The 25,282-nt window shown below is 37.3% G+C and overlaps 1 protein-coding gene across 1 annotated transcript; it reads left to right on the top strand.

The window, feature by feature from the left end:
- The first annotated feature begins 1,562 nt into the window (after positions 1-1,562).
- LOC130070541 (coxsackievirus and adenovirus receptor homolog) lies at positions 1,563-25,282 on the top strand. Its single transcript, XM_056234964.1, has 6 exons — positions 1,563-1,871; positions 9,754-10,080; positions 10,710-11,054; positions 13,280-13,402; positions 18,021-18,105; positions 25,045-25,282. The coding sequence occupies exons 1-6, from the start codon at positions 1,826-1,828 to the stop codon at positions 25,280-25,282; spliced, it is 1,164 nt and encodes a 387-aa protein (XP_056090939.1). The 5' UTR covers positions 1,563-1,825.

Genomic DNA, 25,282 nt, shown 5'->3' on the forward strand with positions numbered 1-25,282 from the left:
TGCCACGTGAGGATGGCGTGGACCTTGGGCCGACGTCAGCGCCTCAACAGAACCCGCGAATGGAGATCTCTGCCGTCTCCCGGTCCGCGGCAGACTGGGGAGAGGCAGGAGACACAAGGTCGTCGCTACGTGTAACGGCCAGCCTTGCACGAAGGATCTGATGGGAAGCTCCTCACAGGCGGGACATCCCGATCCCTCGAGTGCCGCCTCTGCCTGGTCCCGACCGAGGCACAGCACACAAGTTGTGTGCGTCCGGGGATTCGATGGGTCCACCACACGGGCGACAAAGAGACATAATATAATCCACTGGAACACGAGAGGGGAATTAAAACTCCTTAATATACTCCGCTCTGAATGCGTACATCAACGGTGAAAACAGACTCGAGTGAAGAAAAAAGATTCTGAGGTTTTTGGCGCCCGCCGTCACCTATATTGAGCAGTGTCAGCCAATCAGGTGATGGCGGGACCGCCATTGGCTATTTGCAAGCAAAAGAGTTATTCTATCAGACTTCATGATTCGAGGAAAATGGATTTCCCCATACGTAATGTCGAGAGACCGACTCGATAAGGGAACTGTTGTTTTGTTTGTTTTCAGTTTTGTATAGGTAAGTTAATGTTATTCCCCTTTTAGGTAGAGGTTATTTTTTGTTTTTCTTTTGAATTGGGCCCTCCTCCCGAGGTAGTACTTTTGTTTTTTGGGATTTATTTGTAATGTGTTCCTTTATTTTTTATTTATTTTCTAGCTTCGGCTAAAGTGTAAAAATAAAAGGCACACCTGCCATTTCAAAACGAACTTGTTTGGTGATTTTGTGAATCTGGGTCTGGAGAGCTGGAGATCCTCAAAGTCTCTCCACTTTTTTTTGTTCGTCGTTCCCTTTCACCCCTAGACAAAAAGGGAAGTCGTAACACTAAGTAAATCAGAAATCAAGAGATTAATATCAATTGAAATTAATAAAAGATGGCAAAAGATATGGAATAGTGACTCTAAAGTAAGACATCTTTATCAAATTCAAGAACAGGTTGGAAATGAGAGGAAAAGATATGGAAATAGGAAAAAAGATGTCATTATTACAAGGTTAAGAATTGGTCACACTGCATTGAATTATAGTCTTTATAAAATAGGAAAGCATGATACAGGAAACTGTGATAAGTGCAGGGATTTAGAAACAGTGCAGCATATTCTTTTAGAATGTGCTGCATACGAATGGGAGAGACAAGAGTTAATTCAAGAGCTACAATGGATGGGAGTTGATACAATTTCAATAAAAGTATTGTTAGGAAATGGGTCAAGACAATCAAGAATTCACGAATTAATATTTAGATATTTAAATAAAACAGGAATAATAAATAGAATTGAATTTTTTTCTCTCTCTCATTTCTTCCAAAGCCAAGTATACTCCACACTCCAGATCAGTAGGTGGCGGGAATGCACCATTTATGTCGCCATTAAACACCAGAAGAAGAAGAAGAAGGAAAAAAGATAATCGACTAGTCCAAACAGCAGGTGGCGGTAATGTTCGTTTTTAGTTTGCGATCCGCTGTAAAGAAGAAAACCGTTAGAGTCTCCGCCATTGTGGTCTTCTGCGGTTTGCAAAAGTTTTCCAAATTTGGAAAAGTAAACGTAACGTTACGTCTTTAGTTAGTTAGAAATCATCGTGTAAATTATTTAGTCAGACACAGTTGATATATAAATCTCTCTGAGTCTGTTGGTATTTTGTAGGGTTAACAATCGTCGCCTTCAGTCGGTAGGGTGTGGTTCAGAAACGAACAACGAATATTAAAAACAATAAGTTAGAAGTTAGGTTTTGTTGAAATCTGCAACATTATGAAGTACACCTTCAAATTATTTCAGATTGTTCTACTAATATGCGGTAAGTGCTCGTTTTCTGTAAATTGTTTACCACTTTCGGTTTCACTTTGACAGCGATACAGCGTTCATCGACTGCTGTCTTCTTCCTGAACTTCATTAACTTGCCTTATTAAAATGATCGCATTTATTTGAATGATTTTGGACATGCCCTCCTGTTTAAGGATAAATAAATTAAAACCGGATAAAGCAGTTTTTGCATTCTGTATGTGTGAGAAAACTAGTTTAGATAAAGATAATGGACTCCGGTTGCAAATAGTTCCCCAAGGCAGGATGAGAAAATAACACAAACCACTAGAATGACTAGACAAACGCTATTCCGATTTAAAGGGTCTGAGATAGAAGACATTGTAATTACCACCGGTAATTTCGGTGGAAACTCGGCTATTGTTTGCGTTTTCAAACCACCAGGCCCTGTTGCCGTACAAATGAACGGCCAGAACACATTACTGTAGCCTAGTTTTATTATAGTTTTCAGTTAAAACGGTGTCGAGTAAAATCCATTACATTTGAATTCATAGTGATGCTATTATGAAATATCTTAAATTATAACATGGGCAATTAAATATGCAAATAATTATATTCTTATATAGGCTATGTCACAGAAGCCTACTATATCTCACTTAGCGAAGGTACATCCCAAAGATGAAAAATATTAAGAATCAGCATATGAATCTCAACAATGCATTCTTCATGCGACTTACAGATTTACATGACACCGTTTTCAACTAAAAACGTTAAACTTTATGTTAAGTCTATAGTGTTTCATTCAGAATACAGGGTTTTTTAGTGGTTTTCGTGGATCCGTGTAAAGGGGGGATGATCGTTTTGATAATAGAAAACTCTGTAGAAAACTCAAATAAAAATCTTCTCTGTTTTAAGCATATCGTTGTCGTGTAAACGTAAGTAATGTCTTTTATCTTCAGCTGATTTCATCTAAGGCTGTGGCTGCGTCTTCTTCTGTTGTTTTAGGGCAGATTGGCAAGCCAACGTAAAAGGTGCTTTACCACCACCTACTTATCTGGAGTGTGGAGTGCACTTAGTTTTGGAAGAATTGAAATGAATCAATGAGGGGAAAAGAGAAAAAGAAATAAAGAGAAAAGAAAAAAATAGTAATAATAAAATAAATAAGCTTAATAAATACATTTAAAAAGCAACAACTAGATTCTATTCATTTTCCTGTATCTTTTAAATAATATTTCATGAGCTCTTGATTGTTTTGCCTCGTTTTTGCCTCGTTCCCGGCACTGACAATTCAACCAAATACAAAGTATTTATGGAATTTCCGTGTGTGTGTGTGTGACCAATAACATCGACTATGCAATACACTTTAATTTATTTAGTAGCCTACTAATACAATTATTAAGCCTATTTGGAGAGAGAGATGTTTATAATGTGATAATATGTCAGTCATCGTGTGATAAGGAAAATATGACAAGGCCTAGACTACTTGTTCTGAGCAGGTGTTGTCTGTGAACAGCTGTAAAACTGTTGTCTAACTTACAGACACTCGTGAAAAACTGATGCTAATTGTCTGGGAAGCATTATCTAACAGCAGTCAAGTTGTCATTGTTTTTGTCAAACAAGTTGTGAATTTGTTGTAACATTAAAACAGGAGATCATGACCTACTCTGTGCTCAAAGTTATGCTCGGAGCTCCAGTGGTTTCCTCTGTGTGTGTGAACGAAACTTTCGGGAGATGTTATTGCAGAATCACGTGAACAATTCCAGGAAATGCTTTTTTTTCATTGGTTGTTGCGTTAAATCTTACCCAGATACAATAGTGCTATTTTCTGATTGGCTATTGTGTAGCCCTTTTCTTTTTTTCATTGGCTGATAAGTGGCAGGCTCAACTAAAGGAGACGCGCTTGATTCCTGCCGGTTCCAGTGAGAGCGACACGGACAGAGACATTTTGGGCACTGCGGCATATTAAATATATATAAATAGTTTTTCTGCGTGAGAAATACAATGTGTGGCGGGAGTGCGTGACAAAAGACCGAAATGAGTGACTGTCACTCTCAATGCATGACAATTGAGAGCCCTGTTGAAATAATGATAATAATAAAATAAAATAATAAATATATTTTCCTATTTCCATATCTTTTCCTCTCATTTCCAATACACTCCTGAATCTGATAAAGATGACTTCCTTTAGATTCATTATTCCATATAATTTGCCATTTCTTACTAATTTCGATTGATATCAATCTCTTTATTTCCGATTTGCTTTAAAATACATTAATTTCTATTTGCGGATGATTTAATGCTTTCTTTGCCAGCTGGTTTGCTTCCTCATTTCCATCCACCCCCACATGCACTGGCACCCAGAGGAAGTACACCTATCCCTAACTGCCTTGTTCTAAATAGACATTGTAACACTTCAAATATTAAATCTTGCCGAGTTTCAGATTTTCCATTTATTAGGCTAGTTAGAGTAACCATTGAGTCAGTACATATCACAGTTCTTGCTGGTTGAACTTCTTCGATCCACTGTAGCACTAATATGATTGCTAATATTTCGGTAGTAAATACTGACACATGATCAGATATTCTTTTTGAAATTTTTGTTTTAAATGTCGGGATGTATACTGCTACTGCTGTTCTACCAGACTCCGGCTCCTTTGATCCATCTGTAAATATCTGTAATACAGAATAATATTCTTGACTAATATATTATTGAACTACTATATCAGTTGGTAGGTTTTTTCCTGGTTTATTTATTACTTTATGTATTTGTAAATCTATCAATGGCATAGGAAACATCCAAGGGGGAATTGCCGGTATAGGAACAGTGGGGGCTATTACATGGTCTATCAATCCCAAGCGGTTTGCCTCCTTCCTTACTACCCATCCAAAACTTGCTATTTCTTTGTATTCATATTCGCAACAATCTTTCAGAAGTAGTCTAACTGGATGGTTTTCCAGATGTCCCTTTACACTAGACCAGTACCTCATCCTCAGCTGAATCCTACATTGTTCTAGCGGCAATTCTCCCAATTCATCTAGTAATGATTATACCGGAGATGATCTAAAGGCTCCACAACAAATAGCCTACGCAAAGCCTGATTTTGTATTACCTCTATCTTTTTAAGTAAGGATTTGTTTGCAGAACTGTAAACCATACTACCATAGTCTATGTTTGACCTGATCACTGCATAATAAATTATTTTCAGTGACTGACAGCTTGCCCCCCAATCTGCTCCTGACAATCAACCTTAATACATTTATTCCTTATTCCTGAACTTCAAAATTAAATTTATAATCCATCCACATACCCAGATATATCACCACTTTCACTTGTTCCAGCTGATGACCATACATTTTGATATTCATTTGATATTTTTCTTATTGGAAAAGCATATTACTTGCGTTTTTGCCACAGAAAACCTAAAACCCCAGCTATTTGCCCATTTCTCCACCTCATTCACTGCATTTTGTATTTTATTTTCTACAAATATAAAATTTTATTTTTATTTTCTATAATGCTCCGTCATCCGCATACAATGATCTTCCTATTCCAGTATCAATTATATGAAAAATGTAATTAATCATTCAGTTAAAAAGAATAGGGCTGCTCACACTTCCCTGGGGAGTTCCATTATCAATTTGTAGAATCCGAGAATATTCAGACCCAACTCTATATACTTGAATCGATCTTCCAAACAAGAAAATCGAAATCCAGTTATACATTTTTCCCTCAATTCCCAAACTTTCCAGTTTCATTAACAAGCTTTTCGAATGTCAGCTTCCGAACTCAAAATTGGGTCCATCGTATTTCACCCTTTTCTAAATCCACTTTGATATTCTGACAAAATGTTTCTACTTTCAATTTCATAAGTCAACCTGTTCATAACCATTCGTTCCATAAATTTACATAAATTTGATGTCAGTGCAATAGGTCTATAATGTATTGGCTAAGAATGGTCTTTTCCTGGTTTGGCTATTGGCACTATGACCCCATGCTTCCATTCCACTGGTATATTCCCTGTCTCCCATATGTTGTTAAAAAGTTTTAAAATCACGACCAATGATAACTCTGACAATTGTTTAATCATCTCATTACAAATATAATCCTTGCCTGGAGAAGTATGTTTAATCCCTACCAGTGCTCTCTTTAACTCGTACAAACTAAATTTTAAGTCTAACCTCCTTCCTGATTGATTCTTCTTTCTATATATGTGAACATTCTCCTTAACTTTCTGTTCCCTATATTTCCTCATTTTATCTGAGATATTTTCATTATGCACCTTTACAAATGCTTCCACTAACATCTCTGCTTTATCAGTTTTTTATCGCAATTTTTACATTTTTAACTAAGACTGGAATATTATTTTTTCTCAAAATCCCTCCTATCTTCCTAATCATATTCCAAACATCATTTATTTCAATTTCTTCCCCAATTCTATTACAGAATTCTCTCCAGAACGTTCTTTTTGCTATTCTTACTTCTCTCCTCGCCATTGCCTGAGCTTTCTTAAAATTAATTTAATCATAAACACTAATGATTTTCTGTCTTTCTTCATTGCTTTGTTTCCCTAACTGCCTTACTACAATCTTCATTCCACCATGGGACTGCTTTTCTTCTGCTTATAGTTTTCTTTTTACCAATTACTTCCCCTGCCGTATTTCTTAACACTTCACTAATTTTCTTACTTAACTCTTCAATGTCTTCAATATCTACCATTTCACTCATATTATTATTACACAATTCTTTAAAAAGCTCCCAATTGGCTGCAAATTTCCACCTTGGAATTCTCTCCACCAAGGTTTGAACAATATCCACACCAATTTGACACAATATTGGATAGTGATCACTTCCTAAAGTACTTTGTTTACATTCCATTCACATTTTCTAGATTTTCAGACACTAGCGTAATATCCAAAGCTGATTTTCATCATCTATTGATTCACATCTATTCTCGTAATACCATTATTAATACAAACTAATTGTCCCCAATCTAGCATTTCTTCCACTAATCAGCCCATTGCTATCTGTTTTAACACTCCCCCATAATGCATTATGCATTAATATTAAAAGCACCATTATGAGCCACCACATCCTGTTTGAGTATTTGTTGTTTGCAATTGCATCTTTAACTTCTCATTAATCATTTCCACCGAAATATCCTCGTTCTCTAGATATTTTTCAGCTGCTTTGATTATTATTCTGATTCTTTCTGTCCGTTTTTCAGTTTCCGCTGAACAATTCACTACTTCAGCTATAAAATTTACAAATGCTACATTGTCCTTAATCATGAAAATCCCAATCATGATGGTCTATGAAAAAATACACATTTTATTATATTTTTTTATTATAATACATGATCAGGATTTTACCACCTTGGTAGCTTCAAAAGCTGTTAAAATGAACAAAATTACTTCTTCCAAATATCTCTGAAACAGATTCCAATATAAATACACTTTTAAGAGTAAGGTAATGTGCCACAACTTGACCATTTAATTGTATTTTTGGTACTCAGACAAGAATGATCCTGTAGGAAACTTATTTTCTTCTCACGTGTAGAAAAGTCAAAGTTCAGACCAGGAGATTGTTTGAGGTATAAGTTCTTTATTTCGCTGCAGTCATCTCAATCTAATCCAACTAAGGGAAATGTTCCCTTGCAATTTATACATTAAGAGGGGGAGGAGTTTACATTGGGGTGAAAACAAAGCAAATGTAAATGAGGAATACAGGTTTTGGGACCTGCTCAGCATGTGACCCGGGAACAGGGATCCCAGGGCCTTCTCGCACTGAGAGGAACCCCCAAGACAAATGGTGTTGATAACAATCTCACTTGCTATAGTAAAATCAGGACATACAGGAACAGGCAGCTTTGGGAATGTCTATATACTATTGTAGTGGAAACCGAAATTAAACAGTTAATAAATTTGTAACCCTTCAATCCATTCCATGCAATTGTTTTGATAGAGGGAATTGAAACACATTTGTAGTTTTCAACAATATTTATTTTTCAGACATTCCTCTTTAAATACAATAAGTTAGTGAAGGGAAGCCGAGGATTTCTGAAGCAGTTGAGGCTTTCATAAAATTGTGCCAAAAAAAGGTTCATTACTCTAAGCGTTTAACACAATGCGCATTAGGTCCTCAACTAAGCTCCTGTTAACTATCCCACGAGTAGGCTACATCTTAAATCCAACGGTGATCGTGCTTTTGCTGTCGCTGGTCGAGATTATGGAACGATCTACCGTGTTTTGTTAGATCTTCCCCAACATTAAATATTTTTAGGTTTCATCTGAAGTCTCACCTGTTCTCTCGTGCATATTATATCACGCTTTATTGTTTATTGGGTTTTGTTCTCGATCATTTTTTATGTCGAGCTGTTTTGTTTAAGAGCTGTGGTGAAATGTGATGACTCTGCATTACTGGTCTCTGGGGATGATATCAGCGAGATTGAGAAGACTCTAGGTAATTAATTAAATAGTGTTAGCAAGTGGCTTATAGACAACAGGCTTTCAATACATCTGGGAAAAGCTGAGTCCATTTTATTTGGAACAAAAAGGAAGTTGTCTAGAACAAATGTTCTTAAGGTCACCTGTAATGGCACTGAAATAGTGTCTCAGAAAAGTGTCACATACCTGGGGTTAACATTAGAGCAGTCATTAACCTGTAAATATAATGCTTACAAAATATTATCCAAGTGTGCCGGTAAACTGAAATTCCTGTATCGCAGAACAAGGCATCTAGATTTTTCTATAAAGAAATTACTGGTTGTATCACTGATTCAATATCATTTTGATTATGCATGTTCTGCTTGGTACTGTGGATTATCAGTTAAACTTAAAAACAGACTGCAAGTGATGCAAAATAATGTAATCCGCTACCATACAAGCGAACACCATACAGACCCGAACACCATACAAGCGTTAAAAGAAAAAAAGTATTAGCTGTTGCGTGTCCCACATTTAATTCTGACCATTGGAAATGTGTACAATATACCAATTAACTCACTAAACCACATTAAGATCTCCATATTTCTGGGATTTATCCATACAGAGCCTGTAAAATGAAGATTACAAAAGAAAAGTGTAAGATCCAAAATCTAAAAGGAAGTATTAGTTACAGGCATGCAAACCTCGGAAAAGGGAAACCCATGAAAGTGCTTCTCCCCTTTTTTAAATTGTCTCTGTTGGTATGTAATGCAACAAAGATTGCTAAAGTCAACATATTTCACTAACAGACCTACCAGTCTCTGTGTAAAAAAATAAAATGATGCTGCCATCTTTTTAAAGTTATTTTTACTATTATCTGTAATTTGTCTCAGAAACTCAGGTGAAAATTGTCATAGTCATAAAAAAATAGTGGATTACTCAGTAAATATACATTCATGACATTTAATATTTTGTCTTCAGTCACGATTTATCTTCGTCTTTCTTCAGGAAAAAAAACAACAAAAAATCCAATAAATGTAGTCGAAGCTTCTGATATTTGGCTGATTTGGAACGGAATGACCCTGTAATGCTAACTATGGCGTCAGTTTGAGCTTGAGTCCGACAATGACAGTCAAGAAAAACGAGCTGATAAACCCTAACTTTCATCAACTGTTGTCACAAATCACAACAGACTCGGACTGACTGACCGAGCAGAGCAGATTTTCTTTTCAGAAGGAAAAGATACAAACAATAAACCATATTATAACCTTATAAATAAAAGAGAGAGGTTTTTAAAATGTAAATGAAGTAAATGTTCTGGTAGACTCCATAAACCAAACTATGAACCTGTAAATGAGCATAATAGGGGCCCTTTAATTGGTCAAAGTGTGCTTATTGTGCAAGCCTGATCTGAAATGCTTAAATCTGTTCTCTAACATCTCTAGCAGTGTCACATGAGTTTAATCTCTGAGAAACTGTTTCTGTTTGTTCTACAGGAGTGTTTGTTGCTGAAGCAGATGAAGTGAAGCCAGTGTCAGTGATGGAGGGAGAATCTGTCACTCTAAACACTGATGTTACTGAAACACAGGGAATAATTCTGATTCTGTGGAGGTTTGGAGATAAAGGTTCCACTATCGCTCAAATTAATAGAAAGGATATCTCATATCCCAATCACACTGACATATTTAGAGGGAAACTGCAGCTGGATCAGACTGGATCTCTGACCATCAAGAACATGAGAACCAAACACTCTGGACTCTATAAAGTACAGATCGACCTCAAGTCTGGGTCCTCACGTATGACTTTCAATGTCACTGTCTCTGGTGAGAATACTTTTATTATCGATAGTTAGATGTTTTTATGTTTTTGTTTTGTTTTATTAATTAAACTGAATTAAGCTGAGATTTCACTAGCAAATATTAATTATGTCTTCAACAGTCTTACAGAATTGTAGTTTCACAAAATCACAGTCATGCTGTTGTTCTGAATATCATCACAGCTGTGATTGGGCCGCATATGATCACATGACTGAACAGCAGCATGATGTCGAGTGTGATACTGCTAAGATATGCTATAGTTTTAGAAATAAATCCATATTGATTGACTTACATTTTACACACAATTTGGTCAGATATTTTTAGTTTGATTCCATTGATAATAGTTTTGAAATAATTCAAAGCAGGATCAATTGTATAGAATTATAAATTGTAATTCTATCTACTGAACACATACAATTGTAGTGTTTCAAATAGTGAAATGTTCCTGTGCTCTTATATGAAATGACACATCATTAAATTAGTCAACCAAAAGTAACTGTTGTACATGCTAAACTGATTACCTTTATCAATCTGCATATGCCTTGTGTATTAACCATAAGATAAACTGATATTCTAGTGCCAGTCACAGTGTTCAACATGTTTAATCTGTGTGTCTGTGAATCTGTTTCTTGCAGAGTCTCCATCTGTTGTTCATGCTGGTGAAGCTGAAATGAAGACAGTGTCAGTGATGGAGGGAAACTCTGTCATTCTTCAGACTGATGTTACTGAAACACACGGAGATGAGCTGATAGTGTGGAGGTTTGGAGATGAAGGAAAACTCATAGCTAAACATTATATAGAGGCAAAGAGCCCACCATTACATGACACTGATGAGAGATTCAGAGACAGACTGCAGCTGGATCATCAGACTGGATCTCTGACCATCACAAACACCAGAACCACAGACTCTGGATTTTATACAGTGAAGATCAGCAGCAACAAACATACATTATACAAGAGATTCATTGTTACTGTCAGTGGTGAGTAACTCAAGTCTTATGAAGGATTTTTTTATCAGTTGTCTATAAATAATTCAGATGACATTATAATTAACATTAAATGTAATTTTAATGTTTATATGTAATTATCACAGTCATTGGCATATATATTTACTCACTAAATATTTTTTTTAAATATTTATGTTTATAGTGTGTGTTATAGATCAGACACATTCACACTAATGTCTGTGTTTATCATTACAGTATCAGATCTACTCTCAGGTTATATAGTGCTGATGTTTATAGTGTGTGTTATAGATCAGACACACTCACACTAATGTCTGTCTTTATCATTACAGTATCAGATCTACACTCAGGTTATATAGTGCTGATGTTTATAGTGTGTGTTATAGATCAGACACACTCACACTAATGTCTGTCTTTATCATTACAGTATCAGATCTACACTCAGGTTATATAGTGCTGATGTTTATAGTGTGTGTTATAGATCAGACACATTCACACTAATGACAGTCTTTATCATTACAGTATCAGATCTACACTCAGGTTATATAGTGCTGATGTTTATAGTGTGTGTTATAGATCAGACACACTCACACTAATGACAGTCTTTATCATTACAGTATCAGATCTACACTCAGGTTATATAGTGCTGATGTTTATAGTGTGTGTTATAGATCAGACACACTCACACTAATGTCTGTCTTTATCATTACAGTATCAGATCTACACTCAGGTTATATAGTGCTGATGTTTATAGTGTGTGTTATAGATCAGACACACTCACACTAATGACAGTCTTTATCATTACAGTATCAGATCTACACTCAGGTTATATAGTGCTGATGTTTATAGTGTGTGTTATAGATCAGACACATTCACACTAATGTCTGTCTTTATCATTACAGTATCAGATCTACACTCAGGTTATATAGTGCTGATGTTTATAGTGTGTGTTATAGATCAGACACACTCACACTAATGTCTGTCTTTATCATTACAGTATCAGATCTACACTCAGGTTATATAGTGCTGATGTTTATAGTGTGTGTTATAGATCAGACACACTCACACTAATGTCTGTCTTTATCATTACAGTATCAGATCTACACTCAGGTTATATAGTGCTGATGTTTATAGTGTGTGTTATAGATCAGACACACTCACACTAATGTCTGTCTTTATCATTACAGTATCAGATCTACACTCAGGTTATATAGTGCTGATGTTTATAGTGTGTGTTATAGATCAGACACACTCACACTAATGTCTGTCTTTATCATTACAGTATCAGATCTACACTCAGGTTATATAGTGCTGATGTTTATAGTGTGTGTTATAGATCAGACACACTCACACTAATGTCTGTCTTTATCATTACAGTATCAGATCTACACTCAGGTTATATAGTGCTGATGTTTATAGTGTGTGTTATAGATCAGACACATTCACACTAATGTCTTTATCATTACAGTATCAGATCTACACTCAGGTTATATAGTGCTGATGTTTATAGTGTGTGTTATAGATCAGACACATTCACACTAATGTCTGTCTTTATCATTACAGTATCAGATCTTCACTCAGGTTATATAGTGCTGATGTTTATAGTGTGTGTTATAGATCAGACACACTCACACTAATGTCTGTCTTTATCATTACAGTATCAGATCTACACTCAGGTTATATAGTGCTGATGTTTATAGTGTGTGTTATAGATCAGACACATTCACACTAATGTCTGTCTTTATCATTACAGTATCAGATCTACACTCAGGTTATATAGTGCTGATGTTTATAGTGTGTGTTATAGATCAGACACATTCACACTAATGTCTGTCTTTATCATTACAGTATCAGATCTACACTCAGGTTATATAGTGCTGATGTTTATAGTGTGTGTTATAGATCAGACACATTCACACTAATGTCTGTCTTTATCATTACAGTATCAGATCTACACTCAGGTTATATAGTGCTGATGTGTATAGTGTGTGTTATAGATCAGACACATTCACACTAATGTCTGTCTCTCTTTATCATTACAGTATCAGATCTACACTCAGGTTATATAGTGCTGATGTTTATAGTGTGTGTTATAGATCAGACACATTCACACTAATGTCTGTCTCTCTTTATCATTACAGTATCAGATCTACACTCAGGTTATATAGTGCTGATGTTTATAGTGTGTGTTATAGATCAGACACATTCACACTAATGTCTGTCTCTCTTTATCATTACAGCACCAGGTCTGTCTTCAGGTGCTGTAGCAGGAATAGTTGTTGTTCTGCTGCTGGTGTCTGCTGCTGCTGCTGCTGCTGGTGTGATTTACCATCGCCGACAGATCTCTGAACTAGAAAGAAAGTGTAAGTATTACAGCTGATATAGCAAGAGAATAGGGTTGGCTCTGTACTGCAATTTTGGCTTTGGTACGATACCAGAATCTAATATTGATTCTACTGTAAATTGATACCATAGGTGACAAATATCCAGCCTCAAAAGAACTGAAAACTATTCTATTATGAACACTGAATGAAGTTATGCAGTAACAAATGTATTGCTTGTAAACACAATAAATAGCACAGTGCTCAATAGTTTGTTAATTAATTGGTTGAAAGATGCACTCAACTGTTGATCTATTAACTTTTTGAACAAATTAGGATTAGCAAGAGACATATGTGATGTTACCATTGAATCCTCATGGTGTTTCTTTATAGCCACCATCACCATTCAAAAGTTTGATTAAAAAAAAAGAAGAAAAATTAACACTTTTATTCAGCAAGGATGCATTACATTAATCAAAGGTGACAGTAAATACATTTTTAATTTTCACGATCTGGTTCTGGAGTGCAGAATGAATGGAGCAGAGGCAAGGATCTTACCGCAGCATTTAGTGAATCAAACCGGATGAAGGTAAACCAGACAATCCTAAATGAGAGAGAAAACCCATAAACGGGACAGATTTGTAAATATACTAAAGATATCGCCTGACCACAACAGACTGAATCAGAGAGCTATTCAAGCACTGGATACTGATCAACTAAACTAGAAACTAGTGGAGGACTGTGATCAGGAGCCACTGAAACAAAAAGGAACGGATGAGAAAACATGTGAAGTGATTCAGTACACATCAAAATACGAGCCCTTAAACAAAAACAGAGAATATTTTGCAATAGAGGAATAACTTTCTATTTATAAAAGAATCCTGAAAAAAATGCGTCACTCTTTAAATCAAAATAGCAGTACAACCCTTTTCAACATTATTAATAATCATATGTTTCTTGAGCAGCAAATCTTCATATTAGAGTGATTTCTGAAGGATCGTGTGACACTGAAGACAGTCACAAAAATGAATTAATTACATTTTTAAAGTATAATAACATAGAAAACTATTACAAATTGTAACAATATTTCACAAATCTAACATAAAAGTTTGAACAGTAGTGTATATACCATAAACATTAGATAAAACGTGTCTTTTGCTGCGTCTTTCCAAAATATGTCTGACTCGACATTTCTCTGCCACATGTGATTTACATCCCTACGCCTCGTCTGTGCCTTAAATTGAATGGAATAAATGGCAGAATAAAAAAATAAGACGTTAAGTTAGACGTTAATTGAGACGAGTGCATGTTGCAAAGTTATATTGAAGAACCGATCAGAACGCCATAACGCTTCAGTCAGTTTGCACGCACCGTCACCATGTAATGCACTTGTTAATGCTGGATCGTTTAAAAGCAATGCCGGAATGCAAAAAATCACAAAACTGATATTTTCCGAAGCAGGATCCGGCTCAAATTGAGCACTGCGTGTGCTCCTCGCGGTCAAAGATGAGCGCATTGAAAATGAACGGGAGACAAATTTTATCTAGTACATTTTTTTGAGATATCAAGCTCAAATTTGGAACACAACTTGTTTAGATTTATTGCTTTGATTTTCTTGCAGTTTTATGGGATTTTGAAATATATATATATATATCATAAAAATTTAAAATAGTATTTTTGTTCATTTTTCATAACAATTCTGTTAATTTAAGTTTAACTTTTTAAAACTTTTTCACTTCAGCAATAATCTGCCAAATGTCATCTTTGAAAAGAGATCAAACTTAAGTCTGTGCTAAAGCATTCGAGATTTACGACAGTTTAAAAGAGTCGTTGACTTTAAAATGACAATTAGCCCATGATTTATTCACCCTCAAGTCATCCTAGGTGTATATGACATTCTTCTTTTAGACGAATACAATCAGACTCATATTAATAAACACCCTGACGCTTCAGGCTTTAATCGCAGTGGATTGCAACCATCAATTTGAAGTTTAAAAAAGTGCATCCATTCATCATAAAAGTATATACACGGTTCTGGGGGGTTAACAAAGGCCTTCTGAAGAGATGTATTTGTGTAAGAAAAATTATCCATATTTAAAACTGTATAAAGTAAAATAACTAGCTTCCAGCAAAATAAACATACAGATTCCAAGTCTAAATAATCAGAACAACAGCACAATTCCGAGTGTGATATTGCTTTTCAATAAGAAGTACTGTCTGTTTTTGCTCCACCAATGAAAACGAAGCCACAGAAGTTAGGCGTCTCCAAGTAACAGACAGTAGCAGTGTTTCATTCCTGAATGAATCCGTGTTTATGAAGGAATCTACAGAGTTATTTATTTAATGTCTCACTCGTAAAGACAGCTTCTTTTTTGTTCCTGAATCAATCAGTGTTTTGAACAAATCAGTTGAATGAATGATTTAATGTCTCACTCGAGAAGACAAGCATATGTTTTGTTTCTGAAGGAATCAGCATTTCAGAGTGTCATTTGAAAGTAGTTCTTTATGACCCATTTGACACCTGGTATTAACATCCACTTTAAGTGTTCTGTGCTGAATACAGGTGGAAATTGATCTCAAACGTTTTGTGGTCGATCACTGAAATTATGGAAATGCTGTCCGACCTGAATGCATCTCAGACTGCAGTGAAGCTCTGCCTAACACATGATCATTATGGGATGTGGTTTGAGTGGAATGTGTTGTGTGAAACACTGATTGAAGCACCAAAGTGATTCAAATTTTCCGGCTCTTTTTAGTGAGCCAGATCATATGGCTCATCTTATCTTAAATCAGATGGAAATGGTGCCCATGTTCCTCATTCCGTATCTGGTGAAAAGCTGTTTAATCCTTGTTTTATCCCATTATTATAAAATGATTCCATTTGTATAATTATTAAAATCCTTGAAATTATGTGAATGTGAAAAAAATGTTAACTAAGTATAACCGTACTGTGGATATAAATTATGCGACAGAAAACAGCATCTCATGAATGTGTAGTGTATACTACAGGCAGAACAGAGCACTGCACAGTCACACTGAAGTGTGCAGCATCCCCAAACATCACACATTACTATAACTTTATTCCAATACTAAAAATTCTATTTTAGCTGCTCCATCGCTAGCCAACTTACTGATGGAGTGTTATGAGTGTGATGTTAGTTTTGAGATGATCCACTGAATGTCTCAAATAGGGACCCAAACACTGCAGGATCATATATTAACAAATCAGTTCTTCTTACCTGCACTAAGTGACTAGCCTGGTAATACCAGACTCTGCTACTTCACTTTGCTTCGTACACAGAGTCTGGGATAGCATAATAGAGAAGTGTTTTCTCTCTCGCTAGGGGGCGCGTACTGAAGTTTAAAATCATTGGTTACCCGTAAGCCAATCAGATAAGTTTGTTTATGACGTATGTTATGCTCCGACACAGCCGCATCGAACCACAGACATCATGCATCGAACTCAAATCTATGATCGAACTTCCACTGTAAACACTTGATGATGCGAGCGAAATACCCGAGTGAACATGGCTGTAAACGACTTTTTTGATCTGTGAGTGATGTAATAGAATGACTGCTGCGCTTGACAGGGCACAAACGAGCAGAGAGAGAGAGAGAGAGAGAGAGAGAGAGAGAGAGAGAGAGAGAGAGAGAGAGAGAGAGAGAGCCCCGGCCGCGCGCGCGCACTCCCACGTCTACAAACAACACGAGCGCTGTCTTGCTCTCTCTCCCTCGCGCATATTCATAAAAATCAATCGACAAGATAGTAAGAGGTCGGAAGACCGCGGTTTCACGTGGAGCATTTGGAGATTTTTAGAGATTATAGACTCTAGGAACAACATCTCAATGAACAACATCTCAACTATAAAGGCCTGTCTCATATAAGTTAGACGCCTATCTCAAGTACAAGCCGGTGCAGTTCGACGATTTGGGCAAATAAAAGCCCGGGCTATTATTTGAAGTTTTACGGTATTTAAGACCTGGAAAAGAAAAGCTACACTGACCTGTCAAAAGGCTCCCCAGTTTCTCGCTGACGATCGGTAATAGTTGATAAATTAAACTTTTCCCAAAGGGAGTAGGGCCACAACATCACCTCCATTCAAAATGTTTAATACACACTCTTCGTGTTCGGGCTTCAGTTTGCTAATGCCGGGAATATTCTCCACAACAGAGCGAATTGCATCCGCGTCTCCATATCAGCGGTCGTTTTCGATTTCCCTGACCTAATCTTAAACACGGCGCTTACCGACTACGTCACGGCTTTCAGCCCGCCCTCTGTTCGTTGATTGGCCCGGCTGTTTTCAGGCCGGTGGAAAACAGAAAGATAGGCTGCTATCTCAGACTGAGTACAGGAGCGAAATGAAATTAGCGGAAGTAGGAAGTCTGACGTAGTCAGGCTACTAAGTGACCACTTAAATAATAAAATCATGTGTAAAGAAGTCAGGATACATCACCTGTCGGTTCAGGGTCCTGTTACACATTACAGTGACACTGAGAGACAGTAATATGATGTTTTGTGTCTTACTCCATTTCAAACTGATATACCATTATCTGAATGATATTTGTGTAGTAATTTCTAACTCTGATGTTCACATGCTCACACTAATGAAAACATTTCTTTGTGTTTCTCTGTTTCTATGTGCTGCAGTCACTAATGAAGTGAGGAACATATCAGAGAAAGAGGGAAAGAATGTGATCCTAAACCCTCAAACTGAAATACAGAAAGATGATCTGATACAGTGGAAGTTTGTAGGCGTTCTCATAGCTGAAATCAGAAGAGGGGCTGTGAAGACACATTATGATGATGTTGATGAGAGATTCATAGACAGACTGAAGCTGAATGTGAAGACTGGATCTCTGACCATCACAAACACGACAAGTGAACATACTGGAGAATATGAACTACAGATCACCAGCAGCAGAGGAACCACAAACTTGACATTTGTTGTTACTATATATGGTAAGTAGTTCTTTTTCTATTTTTTTTTTAAATATAGATGATGACTGACTTTGTGTTTTGCTCTATCAATGAAAATAGTTCCAATCAAAGCCAAAGCATGAAAAAATACTAAATAATGTATCTGCAAGAAATAGTGTATATGTTTGAACTTGAGTTATTAGTGTTACATGTTTAATTTGCATGTCACCGGAAATGTATTTTTAGCAGTACTCTTGACTCATGTACTGTGTACACACATACACACACACACACACACACACACACCTGTGCAGCTCTCATTATGAGGACTTTCCATTGGCGTAATGGTTTTTCTGTCCCCTAAACATAACCCTCACATAAATTCTGCATTTTTATTTTTTTATATATTTTTTAATTTAGTAGCCTATGTCTATTGTTTTATTACACTAGTGTTCTCATTATAATGTTATGACAGTCCCAATCCTAGTTTTTAATGTTGGAACCGCATGCGCTGAAGCTAAAGATGATTAACAGGTGTTACGGTTTAACTGGTTTCCATGTCACTGTTAGTCTCGCGTAGCCAGACCTTCAGACTGACGGCTAAAGGTCTGGAATTCATAGCAGCTTTCTTTGGCCAAAGCCCGCCCATAAGGCCGTTTGACCGACATGTCAAACAACCAATTACAGTTCGTTTCGTTCAGCGTCACGTTTCGGGGCGTGGAAATGTCCCCACAACAACAGACCGGCGTGCAACAAGTCAGTCAGCATAGAAAATCAAAGAAGGAGAAGAAAACAAGCAGTAAGTCATTGATCTGTTCGTGCACGTATAACAACAATGGCGTCTGCTTGAAGCATATCTCTCCACTTTTTAACACCCACAAGCAATTCTGGAGAACCGAACACAATACTGAATCGGCCAGCTGCGATGTCAGCGTCTGTTGTTTCATGTTTGCCTCAAACGCGGCTGATATCCCCTTCGCAGTTAGGTACTTCACTTGATCTTCCATAATAGATAGGAGGGGACACACAACTACACAACTAGTAATATAGCTGCAAGCAGCAACACGGGGCCAAGCCCTGCAAGGCACCGCAATTAGAACAAGTACAGCAAAGTTCAAAGGCTTGGCACCGCAATTAGAACAAGTACAGCAAAGTTCAAAGGCTTGGCACTGCAAGCAGAACAAGTACTGCAAACTGCAAGTACAGCAAGCACAGCAAGTACAGCAAGTACAAAAAGTACAGCAAGCACAGCAAGCACAGCAAGTACAGCAAGTACTGCAAGTACAGCAGCGCATCAAGCATTTAAGCACCAATAGCAGTGCAGAGCCGCAAGAACAAAAACAGCACAAATTGAATATACATGTAAATGAAGCTCAGCGAGCATTTAAGCACCAACAGCAGAGCAGAGCCGGAAGGAATTGAAATGACAACTTTATACACAATTTTAAAGTCGTTCCACATGGGACTCGAACCCACGACCAGAATGGTTCTGGATTCGAGATGCATGGTTTAGCTGATTGCGCCACTCAGAGGACGTGAATTTCAAAACAGCAGAGGAGAGGGTTCAGTGTGAGAATGAGTTCACAAAAAAGTTCCATGACATGTTAACCAGATTAGCATGCTAAGCTAGCTTAATGCTAATTTAGCTTATGACGTGGTACATCCAATCCTGGCAAAATAGATATCATCGGATTCGACATGATGCACGGAATCGATAGACACCAATTTTATGATTTTGTGACAAACTGTTCACAAGTTACAGCATCTGAACCAATGTTGGGTCGACCTTGTTAAATTTGCGACATCATAACTTTTTTTTTTTCAGTATAGCAAAAAAATCGGGAACAGTACTTCTGTGCGGCTCGGTCCGAAGATCATTTGAGCAAATTTTGGACAATTTTGGACAAATTTTGAAGGAGGAGTAGCGAAAAAACTGTTTTACATTCGCTCCAATATGGCGGCCAGTCACATTGTTGGAAAATAGCATATGAGATATCGTTGAAATCGGCATAAGCCAAGGAATATATTGACCTAAAGAAATCAAATTTCAAGCAATGATAGCAAAAGTTATAAGCGTTTTTTCAAAAAACAATGATATCTCTGGAACACTAGGTGGCGCTGTGATCAAACTTCTCATGTACCTTCGGGCCATGCTAATGATGATCCATACCAAATGTGGTGAGGAAATTTCAAATAGTTTAAAAGATATTGCAAATTATGACAAAATTCAAAATGGCGGACACGTGGTACATCCCATCATGGCAAAATCAATATCCACGGATTCGGCATGATGCAAGGAATCCATAGATACCACAATTATGAATTTCTGACAAACTGTTCAAAAGTTATTGGCCAAAATATCAATTTGTCATATCTCATGACCCGTAGGTGGCGCTATTCCCAACTTTGGTATGGGACCTCAGAACATGCTTCCGATGAAGTGTACCAATTTTCGTTTCGATTGATCAAACTTTGGCCGAGATACAGCCTCTTAGCCAATTTTGGGTGGACCTTGTTAAGTTTGCGACATTATAACTTTTTTTTTCCAGTATAACAAAAAAATCGGGAACAGTACTTTTATGCGGCTCAGTCTGAAGATCATTTGAGTGCATGTTTGGAGAAAATTGGACAAAATTTGAAGGAGGAGTAGCGAAATAACTGAATACTGTACATTTCAAAATGGCCACTACTGTAATGGGTGGGGTCTTAATGTAAGGTATTGGTTGTGATCAGCATGATGAGTGGAATCAGGTGTACTAAGTTTCATGTCTCTAGATCAAAGGGTTCAAAAGTTATAACCATTTCAATGTTGAATTTTTGAACTGCTGGTGGCGCTATAGAGTTGGTCCTAGAGGGTCAAAAATTGGTCCAATTACTATTCACTAGCATCACTACAAGTGTGCCAAATTTCATCATTTTCCTACTTACGGTTCATAGGGCTGCCATAGACTCCCATTCACGGAATAATAATAATAATAAGAAAACCAACAGATACAATAGGTGCCTCTGCACCTTCGGTGCTTGGCCCCTAAAAATTGGATCTGCTGGGAATCCTTCTAAATGCTGACAAAGGGTCGGCCAGGCTTGGAAAATAATACTCTTCCCAAATCCCGTCGGCAAACAGGCTAAAATATCTCTTTTTGTCTCCACTAAGTGCCTCAAACAAAACTCCTGGACATCTCTTAAAGAGTCTATGCCGTGAACCTCGCATACTTTTGAGAATCCTACGTTTAGCTGATCTTGATAAATGCTCATTGTCACTCATGTAAACACAACAGTTTTTCTTCCGCAATCACACGTCTGCGCTTTGTTTCCCGGCGGACCGAAAATAAAGGCGACACTCGCGCCCCCCAGAAATCCGATAAAATTCAACCAATCAGATGACGACTTCGACATTCCTGAAGTGTTTCCAGTTAAGTGTACCATATGCATCAGACGTTTAGCCAACGTTCTGTGGGAGTGACGCCTGAGGCTGAGACTGTCACTGTTAACTGGAGATTTCTTGAGCTTTACTCCAGCTGTGAACGATCGCCACAGATTTGTCAATTCAGCAAACATGTGCAACATGTCCATTACAAGACAACGATCTCACTATGTGATTGTTGGTATCATTGTAAAAGTAAAAATAAGTGATTTCATAATTTGTAACTGCAAAAGTAATTTTTTTATCGAGTTACTCGAGTTCTGTTTGATATGTTTGGTTTTTGATTATAGCAATGCGCTGCTGTGCTCGTGTTAACTTGTACCTCACACTCACAAGCTGATAGTCTTAAATGTTTACATTGTATGACACTTGAATGGCATTTTCTCATCAAAATGCTGCTTTCCCAAATATTATGGAACACAGTCTACTTTATGAATTACTCAGTCATTCAGTGAAGACAACTTGCATTTGTCAGTAATTTTAAGGCAATAAAAATAACATTGTGTGACACTGACATGTCATCTTCATATTTCCTTTGCAACCTTTTAAAGATCCCGTTCTTCGTGGTTTTATGAAGCTTTGATTGTGTTTACAGTGTGCAATATAACATGTGTTCATGTTTCGCGTCTAAAAAAACACAGTATTTTTCACACAATTTACTTATCTGTATACCGCTGTTTTCACTGTCCAAAAAACGGGCCGATGACTTCCTTGTTCTATGAAGTCCCTCCTTCAGAAATACGTAACGAGTTCTGATTGTGCCAGTGGTTCCTGTGTTGTGATTGGACAGCAGCTTATCGCACGTTGCCCGGAAAGGTCACGCCTCTTACCATAAATTGGAGATGCATGCGCTGATTGATATTGTAAAAATCTCAAACATATTACCATATCAATCTGAGCCTGAATCAGACCCGGAGAACATAGATGAAGAGAATCGATTAGAAGAACCTGTTCAAACACGACTTTTGCAGGATGTTTCACAGTGGTAAGCTGTTTATTTAGTAGTTGTCATACTTTTAATTGGTTAAATTGTAATGTTAAATGTTACAAACTGTTATAAAAGCTTGTGGTATATGGTTTTGTCCGTCTGTCGAATTAACGATGGTGTTGTTGAATTTTTAAAATAAGTCCATTGTTTATTCCTACCTTAGTTACACGTGTGCACGAGTTTTGATTAGTAATATATGTTTTATAGGTGTACATGTGGTAACTGTGACAAAATGCCAACGGAGTTTGAAAACATCTGTTGCAAAGAAATACAAAAAGTACTGTAACACCTCAAGGAAGCTGTCCTCGGAAAAAATGTGCTGCACATAGTTTTAAATGAGGATTATATTTTTCTGGAACCGAGTTAAACATAAACTGTAACCATTGATCTCTAAGCACAACGTCCCTGGGAAGGCCAAACAAAGGTGAATTGACTCCGGCTGTGACTCAATCATTCTTCATTCAGCATTCAAACACCGCGTCGCGTTCGGTTACGACAGTCAACACGATGAAACTCTCTCCCAGATGATTCAATGTTACTATTATTATACTTGATCTGTAGATAAAGGTCTATGGTTTCGCATAAAACTTTATCTTGCTGAACTTTATTGCTGTAACTTAATCATACTTTCTACCGAGTGTCTGGTAGGGGGAGGGGGGGCTTAGAGAATACACATATGACCCAGAGGGATGCATATGGAGAACACTGGGGTGTCCAGCTGCAGGTGGAATATATCAACCCCAGGGGTGGCAAGGTGGCTTGCCAAGGGAAAGAGAGGCTCAGAGAGGCTTACAGTGGAAATACAGCAGGCAATGTGCACTCGCTGGAGAACGCCGTCACACCAACACAGGAGAGTCACTCGTCTCGTAGAACTGATAGTTGATAGAGATGGCTTGTGGAGTGAAGTATACATTTGGTTTCGAAGTGAAAACATATCTGCATGTTGCCGGCGTCCTCCTTTTATACCCACGAGGTGAGGTGGAGTTGCACCATGCAAATTCCGCAGACCCATTGTATTTCCCTTGCCATTGGCTCGTTTTGTAATATTTGAAGTCGATAGGCTTTCTAAGCGAAACTCCCATTCGTCGTCATCCGACGTAACTTGGAGTGACAACGAAAGGGAACCACAGTTCTCAAGTGGTGAACAGCTTTAACTCTATTACAGGTTCAGGTTCCTTTATTTGTTTATTTGTCCTTTATAGTTATCCACACAATTTTTTAAGACAAACACAGACAATACACATTTGACAACAATAAAATAAAATGGATAAAATAAATAAAAATAAATAAAACATAGCTTCTGTGTCATCTGTGCATTTTGTTCCTCTGATTGATGGCTGCTGGAACAAAGCTATTTTTATACCGCTTTGTTCTGCACTTTGGGACTATATACCTTCGTCTGGAGGGAAGAAGCTGAAATTCCCTGTGCAGAGGATGGGCATCATCATTTAAAATTGAGCCAGTTATCCACTGTAACTGTCTGGTGTACAGGGACACTGGACTAAACTGTGACACACCAATCAGCTTACTAGACCACTTAACAATTTGATTTAGGGAGTTTCTATTCTTTAAGGATAGATTTCCAAACCATGACACCAGAGAAAAAGATAAAATTGATTCAATAAAAGCACGATAGAATAAGACCATCATGTTTTTGTCAATGTTAAAATAAGACCGTTTCCTCAAACAAAACAACCGCTGGTGCCCCTTTTTGCACACAGCTTCACAATTTGCTTCAAAGTGTTATGACCCTACACTACAGGCATCTGTAAACACAAGGAATTAAATCAGTTCAGTGATCAAAAATGTAAAATTACAGTTTCACAATTCCCCATTGAATTAGACAGTGAAACAAATGTGTGTGTGTGTGTGTGTGTGTGTGTGTGTGTGTGTGACATGATCTAGCATCTTCAGCTCAAAATATGGAGACAGAACAGGGTCATAACATGAGGATATTCATCTGAATCTCTCTCTTTTATTTAGCTTTACAGCTTGTCAAATTCAGCTAAAACCCATTTTGTTGCTTACCTGCATCCACAAGTACTTCCTCCAGCTTTTATTTAGATCAGCACTTCTCAGATCAAGTGTTTAGCAAACTGGAACTGAGACAGTAATATGAATTTTCTGTGTGAGAAGACAGCAAATCATGTCCATCTGAATGATATTTATGTAGTAGTTTCAAGCTGTGATGTTCACATGCACACTCTTGATCTGATGGCAACATTTCTTTGTGTTTATCTGTTTCTATGTTCTGCTGTCACTAATGAAGAGAGGCTGAAATCAGTGGTGGAGGGAGAATCAGTCACTCTAAACCCTGAAACTGAAATACAGAAAGATGATCTGATACAGTGGAGGTTTGGAGATAAAGGCATTCTCATCGCTGAAAACAGAGGAGGGACCGGAGAGACACATGATGATGATGTGAGATTCAGAGGCAGACTGAAGCTGGATGTGAAGACTGGATCTCTGACCATCACAGGCATAAGAACTGAACACATTGGAGTTTATAAACTACAGATCATCAGCAGCAGAGGAACCACAAACAAGACCTTCAAAGTAGTTGTATATAGTGAGTATAATCTTTTGGTTTAA

The sequence above is a fragment of the Rhinichthys klamathensis genome, unplaced genomic scaffold (assembly GCF_029890125.1).
Source record: "Rhinichthys klamathensis goyatoka isolate OS25496 unplaced genomic scaffold, OSU_Roscu_1.1 h1tg000410l_1, whole genome shotgun sequence".
NCBI classification, from domain to species: Eukaryota; Metazoa; Chordata; class Actinopteri; order Cypriniformes; family Leuciscidae; genus Rhinichthys; species Rhinichthys klamathensis.